General features: G+C 41.7%; 3 protein-coding genes across 5 annotated transcripts in view; 2 read left to right on the plus strand and 1 right to left on the minus strand.

Annotated features, from left to right (window-relative positions):
- The first annotated feature begins 593 nt into the window (after positions 1–593).
- LOC134219830 (uncharacterized) lies at positions 594–1,861 on the plus strand. The gene is made up of 4 exons (XM_062698701.1): positions 594–916; positions 993–1,128; positions 1,189–1,465; positions 1,526–1,861. Exons 1-4 carry the CDS (start codon positions 708–710, stop codon positions 1,783–1,785), a joined length of 882 nt encoding a protein of 293 aa, XP_062554685.1. The 5' UTR covers positions 594–707; the 3' UTR covers positions 1,786–1,861.
- Positions 1,862–1,981: 120 nt separating this feature from the next.
- On the minus strand, positions 1,982–5,576 carry LOC134219814 (protein FAM161A). The gene is made up of 3 exons (XM_062698682.1): positions 3,896–5,576; positions 2,663–2,901; positions 1,982–2,602 (listed from the first exon to the last, which is right to left on the minus strand). Exons 1-3 carry the CDS (start codon positions 5,387–5,389, stop codon positions 2,143–2,145), a joined length of 2,193 nt encoding a protein of 730 aa, XP_062554666.1. The 5' UTR covers positions 5,390–5,576; the 3' UTR covers positions 1,982–2,142.
- A 126-nt stretch (positions 5,577–5,702) lies between these two features.
- Positions 5,703–16,684, plus strand: part of LOC134219793 (uncharacterized) — a 45,974-nt gene continuing 34,992 nt past the window's right edge. For 2 of the 3 annotated variants that reach the window (XM_062698674.1, XM_062698666.1), the window contains exons 1-2: positions 5,704–5,839; positions 5,948–6,140. In XM_062698674.1, coding sequence (XP_062554658.1) covers positions 5,994–6,140 — 147 coding nt within the window. In that variant the 5' untranslated portion in view covers positions 5,704–5,839; positions 5,948–5,993. Of the gene's footprint in view, positions 5,840–5,947; positions 6,141–16,684 lie in introns of all 3 variants that reach the window. The other variant, XM_062698658.1, reaches the window with a different exon arrangement.

Genomic DNA, 16,684 nt, shown 5'->3' on the forward strand with positions numbered 1-16,684 from the left:
AGCACAGGCTTCTAGAGAGTACCGCCATAAACAACCACGTGGTTAGGCGCGATTGTGAGATTTATCTAAAGTTCGGTAAAAAAAATGCTTTTTCAATGTCCTGGTCCTGCTGCAAGTTTAAAGCTGTCTTGAAACATGAAGATACTTATTTTATTTACATTTTTATTAATAATACCATTCGTGTTGAAATACAGACGAGTGACGACCCAAATTAGCATGAACTCACAGTTAAATCTGATGTATGCACCGTAATCTCCCATATTATATTTAAATCTAGATTGCTTTGAGAATAGGTCGTATGTGCAAAAGAGAGATTCTCTTTGATCGCGCTCTCTTTCGCTAATATATCGCCTAGTTTTGCATGTTTTGCTACATTTCCACTTCAGCATGATAGACAAAGCTATTGTCTTCGGATATCTGCCAAGAAATTCAAGGTAAACTTTTGTATAGTTTCGTAATTACCGAAAGAGAATAGATCCAAAGAGAGACTCTCTTTTGCACATACGACCTATTTTCAAAGCACTCTAGATTTAAATATAATCACATTCACATCAAACACATTTCATTGTTTCGATCTGGTATAAAGCGATAGAGGACAACGTTCATCAACTGTCAAAGTTATATTGCCATATCGTTTCTATTGTTCCGGATTGTCATGGTTCAGTTTGCTTGTTCCGTTTTGATCGCATCAGTTATTTATCGTCGTAATGTCTTTCGTCCGTCGGAATATGTCTCAAATACCAGCGCTCCGTCCGTCTCAGGGTGACCGTGGATCAGTCGACGGATCAAGCATGTCTACCACTCCTGTCCTTGGACGGCGACATCGGTCGGAGGAACAGCGAACCTTGTTTCCAACGATGACCGGAGATATTGAGACAGTTGGATTTGAGCGAATCGGAACGACCCATGCTTCATGGTAATGTTATATAGAGAATTTTGTTTACTTGAACTTCAATGGAGTGTGAGGTTATCTTATTGGGGATTCTTTGCAGGACGCAGTTAATATTTTCCATGGTCCTTACTATGACAGGGTTCATATTCGCCTATCATGGCTGCTACAGTGGAAATGAATGTCCAGGATATTACATAATTTTATATGTGAGGGCTCTATTCTGGGTTACAACATACGTAAGTTTTATCAACAGCAGTCATTGATCTTTGTAAAATACCTTTCATCAACGATTTCAGTTCATCCATCTCTATATGAAGTGTAAACACAATCGATTGAAGCTATTAGGATATCATAAATTTCTCCGGATCACTCATAGGCAAAAGAAGGCACCTCTACAACTAGTATCGCTCTCCAATCTGTTGATATTGGCCATCCATACAATTGTTATGGATGTGTATGGAGCTAATTTCATCAACGACTGTTACATTAAAGGTTTATCGTTGACGTTTTTCCTTAGTGTATGGTGTCTAGTGGAATGCATGATTTTGACTTACATACACGTTACTTATTTCGGTGAGTATAGAATAATTTTTGCACTTGATTTCAACTCTAACTCCAATCATCACATTATAGTCAAAGTACGAGTATTCAACACGTTGCGAAGCCCGCCGGATGCACTGGCTTGTAGTTCATCATCGGAAGTACGCCGTAATGCTAACCATAGAGTGTCAGCCGAAGAACTGATCAACCAACAGTTTTTGATGATCGTCAAGATGATGGACGATAATCGGCATTTGCAGGACAAAATTCGCGAGGTACGTGCTGCAGCTCATCTCATAAACAGCGAATCGACGCATCTCTCGCTGGCGGAACAATCTATGATAGGTTTTTGAAGATTTGTTTGTTAAAGTCTGTTATTTGATTTTGAATAAAATTGTGGGCTTTCTTTTCGTTCAGTGTTGAAAAACATGTCAAGGCCTACTAAATGTTTCTGATGACACCCTTTACGCGTATTTTTACAGTTAAATATTGCACGACTACTTGGACAGTATAATTCAATGACATCTCTCGTACAGCTTTGTGATAAAACATTCATTTACAATTATCTTGAAGTGCGTTCTATAATTTCTGAGGAGTATCATGCAAAACCTTAAACTAGCCTACACTTATCCAACAACACAGAGATCTGATTGTTCATACACCGAAAAAGACATCTAACCTTCCTCGAATTGTCTCACCTCTTTCTTATATCAGACATCGTCTCCGATACTTTCAAGCACTTCACTTTCGCAAAATTTTGAACTCATTTTCCCAAAAGAATCTACCGAATAGTTGCTTAGCTTGCTCCCGCTGGAACTGCGATGCTTCTCACTTAAACGATAACTATGGTCATTGTGCTGGTGTCCGCTGCTTACTCTTCCACAGCTGGAAGATTCGCGCTTCTTCAAACCCTTTTTGGCGCCCTTTCCAACGTTTTTCTCCATTGCTATCTTGCGGAACAGCGGTTCCGAGTCCTTTCCGCTCACCATGCAACGGTGTGCAACATGGCCTAACCGCGGTCCCCACTGTGGTGGGCCCTCCAGCAGCAATGGTGCTGCTTTCACACGCTGTCTCATCAGTTCCATGTTAATAGCGTGTTCCTCCTGTCTCAGCTTTTGCTCCGCTCGTCGCGTCGCCAGACGCAGATTCAATTCCTCTTGGTGTGTTTGACTGAAAAAAAGGAGACTCTCAATGAACTAACTACACAATTTTTATGTTCACTGGCCTTACTCCATGTTCAAATTCTGGAAAGCTTGCGATCGTTTTACACCCCATTGGAAGCGAGGCGCCTTCTTCACGTTCACGTTGTCTTCTAGATCCAGCTCTCGCATCTTCTTTCGGCACCACTCTGTACGCAAAGTGGCAGCCAAGTTGGGTCTGTTAACCGGATAGATCGGTGCGGGAGTGTTGCTAGGCGGATGAACATCAACGGTTGAACTGTAACTCGAGTTACTCGATGGATACAGCGGCTGTAATGAGTTGATTAGCATGTCATCAAATAGAATAGGCCATCATATATGGGTATACCCTCCCAAACGGTGCTGGGTTACTAGGCCGTTAGGCCGCATGGTCATTAGGTTTAATAAGAAGTGAGTAGTGACAAATGAGATGTGGGAAAAAAGTATTGAGAAGTAAGAAGTGAGATGAGAGATGTAGGAGAGGGGAAATAGGAAATGAGAAAGAAGAAAAAAGAAGGCAAGGAAAGAAACAGGAAGAAAACAGCACGAGGAAGAAATAAGAAAAGGAGTAAAGAAGAAAGAAAAAAATCTTGGTGTTGTATACAAGACACGACGGCTCGACGTAAACTACGTGAAACCAAATATAGTACACTGAACCAATCATTCCGCTCTATATAGAAGAGAAAGAACCATCCCACCGATACTATACTACCCAGCTTTAGCAGTCCCTCCCACTCTGTGAGGGAGTATGGACTCCACTGTCTAGCAACTGGACTACCCCTTTCATACACCCCAGTTCAATAATTGATAAAACCCTAAAAGTAGGAAATTACAAAGGATTGGAACACGCTGTATTGGGGATGGATGATGCACGAAAGAACTAAAATTTCCAATAGTTTACCGTTAATAATCAAATGTTTCAATACTACTGGAAAATTGGTGGAGAGTTTGCGAATTTATTGATGTATAAATCTTCAAAATCCATTGAAAGATAAAGGACCTAATAATGTTACAAATCTTACATGATTTCGTGATGGTCCCCGATTTTGAAATTTTCATTTTACACCTTGTATTCGAGTCTACCCCTTAGGCGTAGTTTACATCAAACGAAAAGGGCAAAACGAAGCAGGAAGAAAGAAACAAGAATTGAGAAGAACCAGAAGGAAAAAGTTAAAGCGAACAAGGAAAAAAAGAACAAGAAGGAATAAAAAGGTAGACAGAAAGAGAAGAGAAGGAAAAATCACTTCTCATTCGGCCTAATGGTCTGATACCCTCCCAAACATACCTTCGACGAACGCTTCTGGTGGGACGGTGGCGTTGGTTGTTCGAACACGTTGCCTACACTGGAAAAGTAGTCAGCGCACCTCTCTTCGACGCTCTTCTTTCGCTTCGCACTTCGCTTCGATTTTCGCTGTTTGCGTTTAATTTTCTTCGGTGTGCCCTGCTCTTCACCACGAAGAAGTGCACAGTTCTTGCGCTGTTGCTTATCCCTGCGGGCCATTGCAGGTGGAAGATGAGACTGTTTCATTAGCTCCTCCGCTCGAATCCGTTTTGTCATGTTGCGGAAGTATTCGTCCTCCCACATCTTAAAGTAGAAGTAATTGCTGAACAGGTTCTTCGGGCATGGCTTCGCTTTGAAAGTAGTTGGTTTGTGATCGGTTTCCAAACCAGTTGTCAGCAGCGCTGGCGATGAAAGACTACGGCTTAGACAACGGTTATTTGGGCGGTTGAGACGTTCGCTAAAGTGGAATGGTTTTATCTGCGACTGGAGCTCGATCTCCGAGTTGAGTTTGGCCAGCTGGTTCCGGTACTCCTGGTCGGCCATGATGGTGTCGAACAGAGGAATGCGCGAGGTAATCGGGACAGGATTGGCTTTGATGGTGCTAGGGATGGGTTTGTTGAGAGTCTCTTTGGAAGAAAATGCATTCTTGCTGGCGATAAGCAGTTCTTGTAATGTTCGCTCTTCCTCTTCTCTTTGTGTCATTTTGTAAGGCTGTGGAACGGTAATCTTCGAATAGTCTCGAATAGGAGAAGCTGATTTACAGCGGAGGTTTCGTTTGACGTAACGATCGTAGCGTTCGACAAAGTCTGAATTTATGGGCGTGGTACAAGTTGATGCGTTCTTGGTACTGTCCTCGTGGTCAGAAACAAAGGGTGTACCAGCTCGAAATTTTCTACGCGATGATCTACCCTCTGATTCGCCGTCTTCTTTGGTGGTTTCGATACGAACAGATTTGGCGGATCCTTTACGCGTTCCGTTGAGAATTCCAGTTGTCGTAGGAGGGGATTTACTCCACGAGTGGAGTGAATCATTATCTGCGGTGGGCTCTACTAGTACGACTGGTGGTTTCAACTCTTTCTTGTTACATCTGCTCTCATAGCCATTGGAACACGCGAATCTTAACTCTTGCTGCTTCTTACGAAGTGTATTTAGCTTACAGTAAAATTCGTCGTTCGGTAGATGATGCATGTCATCGTAATCCGGAATGCTGTCGTAGAACTTAACCAACGATTGGAAGTTATCGGTTTCTTTTCTAAGTTGGTGCGTAATTGAGCAACATTTAGTGCGACGTTGATGGCCTGTCCTGGCCAATGGGCACTTGCTGTTGGCCTTTTTTCGGGTAATCATGTTCAAATTATCTTGAGCCTGCGGGTCGTCCGGACCTCGGTCCAGACTGCACTGCGGTATCAGATAGGACGGGTTCGGATGCTTACTTCTTGGGCTTAAAGGCTTCTTAATGCAGGAATTCGCAAACACGGACCGTCCGTGGCCGGACATAATAATGGAAATCTCACAATGTGGTGTTCAGTTTTGGCATTTTTCCGTGTAGATTCCGGAATTTTGTACAAAAAAGAACAAAAGAATTTTCACCACTGCTGCTATTTTGGAAGAAAAAAATGTTTGTGTTTACAGCCGTTTCCGGGCAACGGAACGGGTATTTTGAAGCAGCAGGAAGTATTCAAGCCCGCCAGCATGCGATTGCGCCTAGAGGTATATTTGGACAGAATCTCTCCCTATCGGAGCCATCAGCAGGGCGGGCAAGAGAACATACAGAGATACTTTTGTCTCTCCTTTTGTTTTTATCTGCTTGTTTTGGCCGAGATCGCCACCAGTTGAGCGAAGTCGGTTGTCGCGAACGGACGTGTTTTTCGGTAGCTAGTGATAATTCTGAAATATTTGTAAACAGAGCTATATCATACAGTTGTGCAGTGCTTCTTCAGGTGTTGTGTATGTATGAGTAGTGCATCTCAACTACCACTTATAGCCTTGGGGGAGGATTAATCGAAAATTTTCACCACTATCCGTTCATTCATAAAAACTCTTCTTTGCGCATAGGGACGGATGACGAATCGACAGTGAGTTAATCGGCGAGAACTAGAATATGAAGTGCTTGCGAAGCAGGCTGGTGGTACATATTTTGATACTACTGGCGATAACCTTAGCAACGGTAGTGCGTTGTCAGGATGAACAGCAGGCAACGACGGAAGTAACCGATGGAGGTGCAGCAGTAGGCGCTGACGATGTAGAGGTAAGAAGAAATGTGTGAAGAAAGAGCACTCTCTAATCTTTGTGTTGATTAATCCTTATATGAATGCTAAAAAACCGCTTTGCTAAACAGCTGTGGAACGGTGAGAAGTTCAGAATTTGCAAAAGGGGCATTCCTCTAATCAGTGCTACTACTAATAGAAAGTGTAGAACGAGCCTGGATGGAATACGAAAATTTAACACGACAAGATGTAGGCATTAACATTTAAAATGCCTATGAAACATAAAAACGTATGTTCGCAACAGGCAATACCTTAATATCATTTTTTTTTTTAAGAAATGTTCAGGGCAAAAATTAACATTCTTCCATACACCTTGTCGTGCTTAATGTATACATATTAAATACAATCTGTGAACATATGTACATTCCTCCATAAGACTTCGGATAGTTCTTTGTTTCGAAGGTCATGCGAATGAAGTAAGTACTGTTACTTTTAAAACAAAGAGAAGCAAATGCTTAAAGTTGATATTACAGTTAATGGATGCTGACATCATCGGAAAATATTTAGCTACGGCTCATGCATGATCAATAAATCAGTAAATCAAATTTGGATTATTATATTGAGTCATGAAAGTGCCAACTTCTTAAGCTGCATAATTGACGTAAGTGCTGAAAATATAAATATATATATAGCTCCGAATTTGGTAACCGATATTCTCACCAATTTATATCCATCGACGCATAGCTCTGAACTCAAGTCTGCTATAGCCCAAACACTTGGATTCAAAAATTAAATATCGCAAGGTCGTTGATCTTGATTACTTTACAATCACACACCTATTTCATTTAAATAAATAGTTCATAGGAGATGAAATTTGACTCGCAATTGGCTTGTTACTGCTGTGTAAGAGCCGTTTTTGCCTTATAATTCGGAGACCAGACACTGTCCATTTTGCGCCATTTAGCACGTTTAAAAGCTACGTGGCGTTCAAATTTTAGTCGGTGTTTTCCATGGCTGGCGACATGTTTATTGCGATGCAAACAGTTATAAGGCGAGGAGGGTGAAAGCCACTTCTATCTAGCTGATGAAGCGTAAACAGCTTGTAGTTTGTCGATAATGAATTTTTCATTTGTTGACACCTACAATGTTTGATGCTTCGCTCTACCAACAACGATTGAAAGACACGCCAAGGTAATTGCGATTATAATATGACAATTTATAATGATTTCTACGTGGCCTTATCAGTTTTATATTATTACTTAGAACTTGTCTTCATCAGGCACCCGAGATTTCCTATACATAATATGTCTTCCATGATAATTGATAATGTATCTCAATCTGTGATATCCAGTGATTGACATTCTATCGAACAATCCCTACTATGAAAATATAATACACCAAGGTTTTTCTCACACGGTTTGGTTTGCAACGATTAAGACCTTTAACGTCAGTGAAAAAATGAGTTAACCCCACTAGAAAATTCACAAAAAAAAAATCAAAAAAAAATCAGGTGGTAATTAAATTGATGAAAATCAATTAATTCCAATCGCGTAATAAAATCTGGGTGTACGCCAATTCAAGTCGCCTGAAAAAAAACTGGGAAAAAACAAAAAAAAAATCTATTTTGCACGCTAGAAAGTTCGGAAGCACAACTGAAAACACCCAAATGGCGGTGTTCTGGAATCAATTATGTTTTGGTGGACGGTCGGCATTTCTCAGACGTCACTGATAAGAGGCTCAAATATCGAATCTGACCATTATCTGATGATATGTGGCTTGATTCTCGAACTATTTCGAGCTACGTTTTTGGAGCCGGCTACGAAGTTTTTCGCTGTGATCGCAACACGACGAATAGCAGGAAAACTACCGGAGGTGGCGTACTTGTTGCAGTTAACTCCATATTGAAAGCAAAAATGGTTGAGGACGATTCTTGGAACACCGTTGAGCAAGTATGGGTTGTTATTCAGCTTGGTGAAAGGCAACTATTCCTCTGTGCTGTGTACATCCCTCCGGATCGGACTCGCGACTTGGATCTCATTGACACGCACTGCCGATCTGTATCTTGTGCTTCAAAGATGGCCGCGCCTTGTGATGAGGTTGTGATTTTGGGCGACTTCAACCTTACGAGCGGCTTCTTCCGTCCGGATCTTGAAAGCTCCACGTTCCATGCAGGTGCCGTTAAACTTCTGGATAACTACAGTATCGCAACGCTATTGTGCTTCCAGTTGAAAACCGAAGTGAGCTCTCGCGACGATTGAGTTTTTCCTTATTTCCTGATGTCGCAACTGCATCGCGACTAGTGCGCATCTATGCCACCGCCGTGCGCCATGATGCGCACTAGTCGCGACGTAGTTGCGACAAAAGGAAACGAGAGAAAACTCGATTGTCGCGAGAGCTCACTTCGGTTTTCAACTGGAAGTACAATATCTCAAGTCAATGGCGAGGTTAACGAGAATAATCGCTCTCTGGACCTCTGCTTCGTGAGTGGTCGTACCACGGCACCTTCCATCTGTTTGGCTCCTGAACCCTTAGTTAGATAGTGTTATGCGTGATTTCTTCAACAGCGCAGCCGTGGTGTCGTAGGATTTTCATAAGGCGGGCCATCGCAGTATTACTGAAGTGCTGTCAAATATGGCTTGCGAACACAATCTCGGACATGAATTCTGCTGTAGAAATTTTTTCTCACATCATGGTGTACATCAACGACAGGCATGTCCCAAAAAAGTCCGTCCGATCTGACTCTCGGTCGTAATCATTTCCATACAGCGACGACTAAGATCTTACCCAAAGTCCTTTTGGAGCTACGTGATCGAACAGCGCAAAGAGATTGGATTTCCATCGTCCATGGTATTCAATGAGGCCCTCCTTAGCCGTGCGGTAAGACGCGCGGCTACAAAGCAAGACCATGCTGAGGGTGGCTGGGTTCGATTCCCGGTGCCGGTGTAGGCAATTTTCGGATTGGAAATTGTCTCGACTTCCCTGGGCATAAAAGTATCATCGTGTTAGCCTCATGATATACGAATGCAAAAATGGTAACTTGGCTTAGAAACCTTGCAGTTAATAACTGTGGAAGTGCTTAATGAACACTAAGCTGCGAGGCGGCTCTGTCCCAGTGTGGGGATGTCATGCCAATTAGGAGACGGTATTCAATGGTGAATCTGCAAGCGCCCAACCAGGTGTATGCATCTTGTTCTCAGCTAAATTCGCCGTGTGTTTAAAGACGAACAACTACCTGTTGATGTCGTGACCACCGCTGCCAGCAACGTCTCATTAGCGAATCAATCGCTCGGTGATATCGAGGTGAATGTCGAAGCCATCTCAAGAGCGATGTCTAAGCTTAAGACTTCATCTAAGCCTGGGCCTGACGGTGTTACATCGATGATTATCAAAAAGAATATTACCTGTCTGCTAGAACCCAGCGGCACATTCCCATCTTGCTGGAAGACTACAGATATGTTTCCGGTCTACAAAAAGGGGAGCAAGCGTGATGTGAACAACTACTGGGGTATTACATCGCTTAGCGCAATAGCAAAGCTTTTCGAACTGGTTGTCATGGACACGTTGAATGCCCACTGCAAACAATATCTTTGCGCTAACCAACATGGTTTTACAGCTGGCCGTCCAACTTGTTGTGCCTAACGTCGTACGTCACGGATAGCCTGATTGCCCGCACTCAAACGAACGTTATTTACACGGATCTTTCTGCAGCATTCGATAAGCTGATCAATGAAATTGTAATCACCAAGCTTGACAGACTTGGAGTCGGTGGAAATCTCCTCGATTGGTTTCGATCACATCTGACCGGACGCCAGCTGGTGGTTGCTCTAGCTAGGCGACTGTTGCTCAGATAGTTTCCGCGCTTCGTCTGGTATACCGCAGGGCAGCCACTTGGGGCCTTTAATTTTCCTGCTTTACTTCAACGATGTTCACCGTGTAATCGATGAACCACGGCTATCCTTTGCGGACGATCTGAAGATATTTCTTCGCATCTGCTCAATAGCCGATTGCCAATCAGATCACTGTGTTTGCCAACTGGTGTACTCTGAACCGACTTGTGGTCAACCCGGCGAAATGTTCGGTAATTACTTTTTCACGAAAGAAGGAGCCGATCCGGTTTAGTTGTTCTTTTCTCGACACGACCATCAACCGAGTGCACTGCGTGAAAGATTTGGGAGTTCTTCTGGATTCGCAACTTACATTTACCCAGCACATATCCTTTGCCGTCGATAAAGTGGCCAGAACGCTTATCTTTGTATTGGCGAAGAGTGGCGAAGAATTTCACCGACGTCGCTGATATTATACAAGGAAGGATCGATTGTCCAGACATTCTGCGACAAATTAACATTAACGTGCAACATCGACCATTGCGGAATAGCATAATGTTGAGACTTCCCCTTCGCCGCACCAACTATGGTTTGAGCAACGCACTGAACGGGCTACAGAGAGTTTTTAGTAGGGTGGCATCAGTATTTGACTACCACTTGACAAGAGATGCGCTTCGCTGTAGTTTTGTAAATATTTTTCGTCGTAGAAGCTCACGCGCATATGCAAGATTTGGTATATTAGTCCCATGACAATTTGATTATTCGTTGTGATTTTACTGTTTTGTTTTTTTTTTTTTTTAACTAATTTTATTTGCTAATTATCTAATACATGCATTCATCTCTTAGACTGGTGTTCCGTGTTTTCTTAACACTATCATCCTTATTTGCTATGTTACGCTTTTAGTTTTTTATTAATACATTTCAATTGCCTCTGGCAGTTAGAATTTTTTCCTCTGGTTGAAATGAACCATGTAGGAATTACAATGTTTTCAACTTAAACTAAACTTAACCTATTTAAAACTAAGGGTACAAGGAGTTAATCGTTGCAATAGAAGATTGCAACGATTTATGTCTAAAATTGGAAATTATTTTGTTGGACATTTGTTGCAATGTCTCAATATTAGAAATTCTATGGAGTTCATTGGTACTATACCACGGAGGCAACTTCAGAATCATTTTCAAAATTTTATTTTGAATCCTCTGGAGTGCCTTCTTTCTGGTATTGCAGCAACTAGCCCATATTGGCACAGCATACAACATGGCTGGTCTAAAATTTATTTGTAAATCAGAAGTTTGTTCTTAAGACAAAGTTTTGATTTTCTGTTTATAAGTGGATATAGGCACTTAATATATTTGTTACATTTGGCTTGAAGGCCTTCAATGTGAGTTTTAAAAGTTAATATTTGATCTGGCAGAAATCCTAAATATTTAGCTTTGCTAGACCAACATAGTGTCAATATGCCTGCTAGGAGGTTTCAAATAAGAAGCTCTCGGCTTATGTGGGAGAATTATAAGCTGAGTTTTGGAAGCATTCGGGGAAATTTTCCATTTTTGCAAGTAAGTGGAGAAAATATCCAAACTTTTTGCAATCTACTACAAATGACACGAAGGCTTCGCCCTTTGGCTGAAAGGCCCGTGTCATCTGCAAACAAAGATTTTTGACATCCTGGTGGTAAATCAGGTAAGTCAGAAGTAAAAATGTTATACAATATGGGCCCCAGTATGCTGCCTTGGGGACACCTGCTCTTACAGGTATTCTATCAGATTTAGTATTCTGATAGTTTACCTGCAGCGAGCGATCTGATAAATAATTTTGGATCAGTATAATGATGTACAGAGGAAAATTAAAATTCATCAATTTTACAATCAAACCTTCATGCCAAACACTGTCAAATGCTTTCTCTATATCAAGAAGAGCAACTCCAGTCGAATATCCTTCAGATTTGTTGAGCCGAATTAAGTTCGTAACTCTTAATAACTGATGAGTGGTTGAATGCCCATGGCGAAAACCAAATTGCTCATCAGCAAAAATAGAATTGTTATTAATATGAACCATCATTCTATTTAAAATAATCTTTTCAAACAGTTTGCTTATTGAAGAGAGCAAACTGATTGGAGAAGCCTCAGCTGGATTTTTGTCCGGCTTCAAAATTGGAACAACTTTGACGTTTTTCATTTATCTGGGAAGTATGCCAATTGAAAACACTTGTTAAATAAATTAACCAAAAAGGATAAAGAGCTCTCAGGAAGTTTTTTGATAAGTATGTAGAAAATACCATCATCACCCGGGGCTTTCATATTTTTAAATTTTCTAGTAATAGATCTCACTTCATCCAAATTAGTTCCCAACGAAGGGTCAAAAACATTATCTTGGTTGAGAATGTCTTCGAAGCTTTGTGTAACCTGATCCTCAATTGGACTAGTGAGACCTAGACTAAAATTATGGGCACTCTCTAACTGCTGAACAAGTTTTTGAACCTTTTCCCCATTTGTTAATAAAATTTTATTTCCCTCTTTAAGCGCTGGAATTGGCTTTTGAGGTTTTTAAGAATTTTCGTTAATTTCAAAAGGGTTTCGAACTGGGATCCAACTTGGAGACATTATTCTCAAAGTTGGTATTTCTCAGAATAGCGAAACGTTTTTTAATTTCATTTTGCAAATCTCGCCAAATAACTTTCAACGCGGGATCGCGAGTTCTTTGGTATTGCCTTCTTCTCACATTTTTAAGACGGATCAGTAGCTGAAGATCGTCGTCAATAATAATGGAGTTGAATTTAACTTCACATTTCGGAATTGCAATGCCTCTGGCTTCGACAATTAAATTTGTCAAAGATACGAGAGCATTATCAATATCACTTTTGGTATCGAGAGGAATATCAACATCAAAATTCCTATCGATATACGTTTCTATAGAATCCCAATCAGCTCTATGATAATTAAAAGTAGAGCTGATTGGATTATAAATGGCTTCTTGCGAGATTTCAAATGTCACAGGAAGGTGATCAGAGTCAAAGTCAGCATGAGTTACCAATTGGCCACACAGCTGACTTGAATCCGTTAAAACTAAATCAATTGTAGAAGGATTTCGACTGGAAGAAAAACAAGTTGGTCCATTGGGATATTGAATAGTATAATATCCCGCAGAACAATCTTCAAATAAAATTTTACCATTGGAATTGCTTTGAGCATTATTCCATGAACGGTGTTTGGCATTGAAGTCACCAATTACGAAGAATTTTGATTTGTTGCGAGTCAGAATTTGAAGATCAGCTTTCAATAAATTCTTTTGCTGCCCATTGCATTGAAAAGGCAAGTAGGCTGCAATGAAGGAAAATTGTCCAAAATTTGTTTCAACAGAAACTCCCAAGGTTTCAAAAACTTTGGTTTCAAACGAAGAAAATAATTTATGTTTGATACGTCTATTAATGACAATGGCGACCCCACCACAGGCGCTGTCAAGACGATCATTTCTGTAGATAAAATAGTTTGGATCTCTTTTAATGGAGAGTCCTGGTTTTAAATACGTTTCAGTTATAATGGCAATATGCACATTATGAACTGAAAGGAAGTTGAATAATTCATCTTCCTTACCCTTTAGAGAGCGGGCATTCCAATTTAGAACTTTCACACAATTATTTGGATCCATTGAAACGGAGTCCGATAACAATTTTTGTGTGTACTTTATACCAACCTGAACAGCTTCTGGTATGGTATTTGCTTTGAACATTGCATCAATCATGTGATGCAATTGTTCAGTTAAAAATCAAAATCGGAAGCAGTCATGCTACCTGAATCGGCAACATGACCATTATTTTCCGTTGGGACATGGGTATAAACCTCATTTTGAGAAGAGAAAATTTGTCTACCAGCAGCGATGTTTGCATACGTAGGTACATTGGAAAAATTGGAATTTACTGAAGTGCTTGCTACCCGTTGACGAGCGGCAAAATTTGTTTGTGAATTGTGGTGGGTATGAATTGCTTGACCGGTAACCGGTTTCGAAATTTGAGCGTTTGAAAAATTTCTACCCGTCGAATCTGGGATCCGATTGGAATTTCCGTCATCAATTTTGCACGGGAATTCAAAACTTTTTGCGTGAAGGGCATTCCCAGAAATTGGATTTATGTTTGCCCCACAGTTTGCGCACTTAAATTTATTGGAATCTTCTCTCACAGGACATGCGTCCTTGGCGTGAGAGGTTCCACCACAAATCATGCATTTAGCATCCATGTGACAATGTTTGGTTCCATGACCCCACTTTTGGCACTTACGGCACTGGGTAGGGTTTTGGAAATTTCCCCCAGGCCTGCGGAAATGTTCCCATGTAAAGGTAGCCTCACACCTCGGGAATTTGGTTCGCGGATTTTTTCCCTATGTATTTTTGCATATGCGATGTTTTCGGGATTTGGGCACGGAAAATCAAAATCCCGGCCCCATTTAAAATGCACGGGGACCAAAATCCGGCGGAAAATTTTCCCGAGGTGTAAGGTAGCCTTAACACGGACATGGGACATAATACAGGTCTTTTCCAAACTTTTCATATTATTTAGTTCACTTTTGTTAAAATGAACTAAATAAAATTCTTGAGAAATGCCCTCTGGGAAGTACCAGAATGGGATTTCTTTTCATCTTAATTACTTGGACTGGTGAAAATCCAAGTAATTGAGAAATTTCAATTTTAATCTCATCCAGTGATTTGTCATCACTGGGGAGACCTTTCAAGACGACTTTGAACAATCGCTCAGTTTTGTCGTCGTATGTGAAGAATTTATGGCGCTTCTCAGTTAAATAGTGAAGAAGACGTTTGCGATCGTCAAAGGATCCCGGCAAAACGCGGCAGTCACCCTTCCTAGCAATCTGAAATGAAACCTTGATCCCCTGAAGGTTACTCAAAATCTCATTCCGGAAGCCAGAAAACTCGGCAACAGATACCACAATTGGCGGAATCCTTTGCTTTTTCGCATGAATCGAATCACCTGGGCTAGAGGTATATTCGATTTGCTCAATGTCATCATTAATCAAATCGAACTGATTGCTCAGTTCGATTGGAGAAGAATTATTTCCGATATTAGAGTTAGAAGGAATATCTGAATTCTCCAGCTTCCTTCTATTTTTTCCGCGCTTGGGCAGGACGGTCTTGAAACCTTGTTTCTTTGAAGGAAGTGGAGAATTCAGAGACTCCCCCTTCCTCTTGTTTTTGTTAATACTCATTGCTGAGCGTGGAGACGTGACCTTCTAAGAGGTTTTTTCCCAGAACGGTGTCCCTGCAGGATTACCACCGCTTGTCGGAATTTTACTTCCGCAAACGGGTCCAACGTAAAACGAAGGCACGGGTCCTTGCAAAGATCGTAACGGGATCAGTGGGTACAAATAGCGCTAAGAAGCACCGTTGAAATTAAAATAGCTTCGGGTAGTATTAAAAACTTCCTTCCGCAAAGAGAGAAAGAACCGCACAGCACGAAAGCACGATGCGGTCTTACTGTTTTGTTGATTAGTTATTATTGTTGTGACTAGTTTTAAATCATCATTAGGATTACGAACAATCTGTTGATGTATGCATAAATAAACAAATAAAGATTCGCACAAGGCTGTTCTGTATTACCGGTTCTATGCGTTAGAGAACCATGCGGCTGAACATTGAAACAATTTGACCCCGGGAGAGAGATATCTCGGTCCCAGAAGGGAACCCGCTTAAGCCCCTAGTAGCTGATATTAAGCCAATGACTGCTTCCGAGGTGGGCATAAAACACCTTCTTTTGTCTACCGGGTCCCAGGGCGATGTTAGGCAGGGGAGAGTTTCAAGTTTCAACAAAGTGTGTGGGTGGTAGGGGCCCTCTACTAAGCAAAACCATGCTGGGTGGCTGGGGTCGATTCCCGGTCCGGTCTAGGAAATTTTCGAGAGGAAAATTGTCTTGACTTCCCTCGACATAAAAGTTTCATTGTGTTAGCCTCATGATATACGAATGCATAAATAGTAGCTTGGCTTAGAAACCTCGCCGTTATTAATTGTGGAAGTGCTTAATAAACACTAAGCTGTGAGGCGGCAAAGTTCCAGAGTGGGATGTATTGCCAATGAAGAAGAAGAAGGTGGGTGGCGGGTTGTATCGTGAAACCTACGTGAAACAATAGCCGCCTCAAACGATAGCGTCGTCGTCGAGTGCGTTAGCGGTAGATTCGAAAGTAGGGTGGCATGGCTGGCAACTCCAGTAGCACACATATTCCTCATAGGTTACTGCAACTCATATGTGACCGGATTCAGTCATAATCAAGTTGCTGCAACCATTTTTGTCTGACTTGTGCTGCTCGGGAAGAGCGCGCTAATCACCACGAGGATCAGGACGGACCAAACTAATCGGTGGATGGGAAGTGAAGTCGATTTAGTGGCTTTGACTGGCGGTTGACGGTGAAGTGGATGATTTGGCTACAAAAGGCTTCGATTGATGGCCGATTGGTTCGTCTGGGCGGTTGTCGGCCGAAATCCTGTTTGGACGTTCTGACGTTCTACATATCGAGAGTGTATACAGACATGACAAGGGGGAGATTTTCCATTCCATCCGGACCAGGAGACTTCCCGTTGCTTCTGGCAAGAGCGAAGAAAAGCTCGAAGACTGATAAGGGCTGGTTTATTGGAGAACCTAGTAAGTCTGGCGGTACTTGTTGAAAGTTCTGGAGCGTCAGGGCCCTGGTGGCTACGAGCCTTTGAAAATCGGCTGGGTAGCTACTTACCGATGCGAGTGATGCAAAATATTCCCCGAGTGCAT

Source organism: Armigeres subalbatus, chromosome 1 (assembly GCF_024139115.2).
Source record: "Armigeres subalbatus isolate Guangzhou_Male chromosome 1, GZ_Asu_2, whole genome shotgun sequence".
NCBI classification, from domain to species: Eukaryota; Metazoa; Arthropoda; class Insecta; order Diptera; family Culicidae; genus Armigeres; species Armigeres subalbatus.

Excerpts from the sequence above, each read along its gene's own strand:
- LOC134219830 (XM_062698701.1), top strand. The coding sequence starts at position 708 with ATGTCTTTCGTCCGTCGGAATATGTCTCAAATACCAGCGCTCCGTCCG. Across the intron at positions 917-992 it reads GGAACGACCCATGCTTCATG|GACGCAGTTAATATTTTCCA; the intron begins GTAATGTTATAT and ends GATTCTTTGCAG. Across the intron at positions 1,129-1,188 it reads TATTCTGGGTTACAACATAC|TTCATCCATCTCTATATGAA; the intron begins GTAAGTTTTATC and ends CAACGATTTCAG.
- LOC134219814 (XM_062698682.1), bottom strand. The coding sequence starts at position 5,389 with ATGTCCGGCCACGGACGGTCCGTGTTTGCGAATTCCTGCATTAAGAAG. Across the intron at positions 2,902-3,895 it reads ACCAGAAGCGTTCGTCGAAG|CCGCTGTATCCATCGAGTAA; the intron begins GTATGTTTGGGA and ends AACTCATTACAG. Across the intron at positions 2,603-2,662 it reads TTCCAGAATTTGAACATGGA|TCAAACACACCAAGAGGAAT; the intron begins GTAAGGCCAGTG and ends CCTTTTTTTCAG.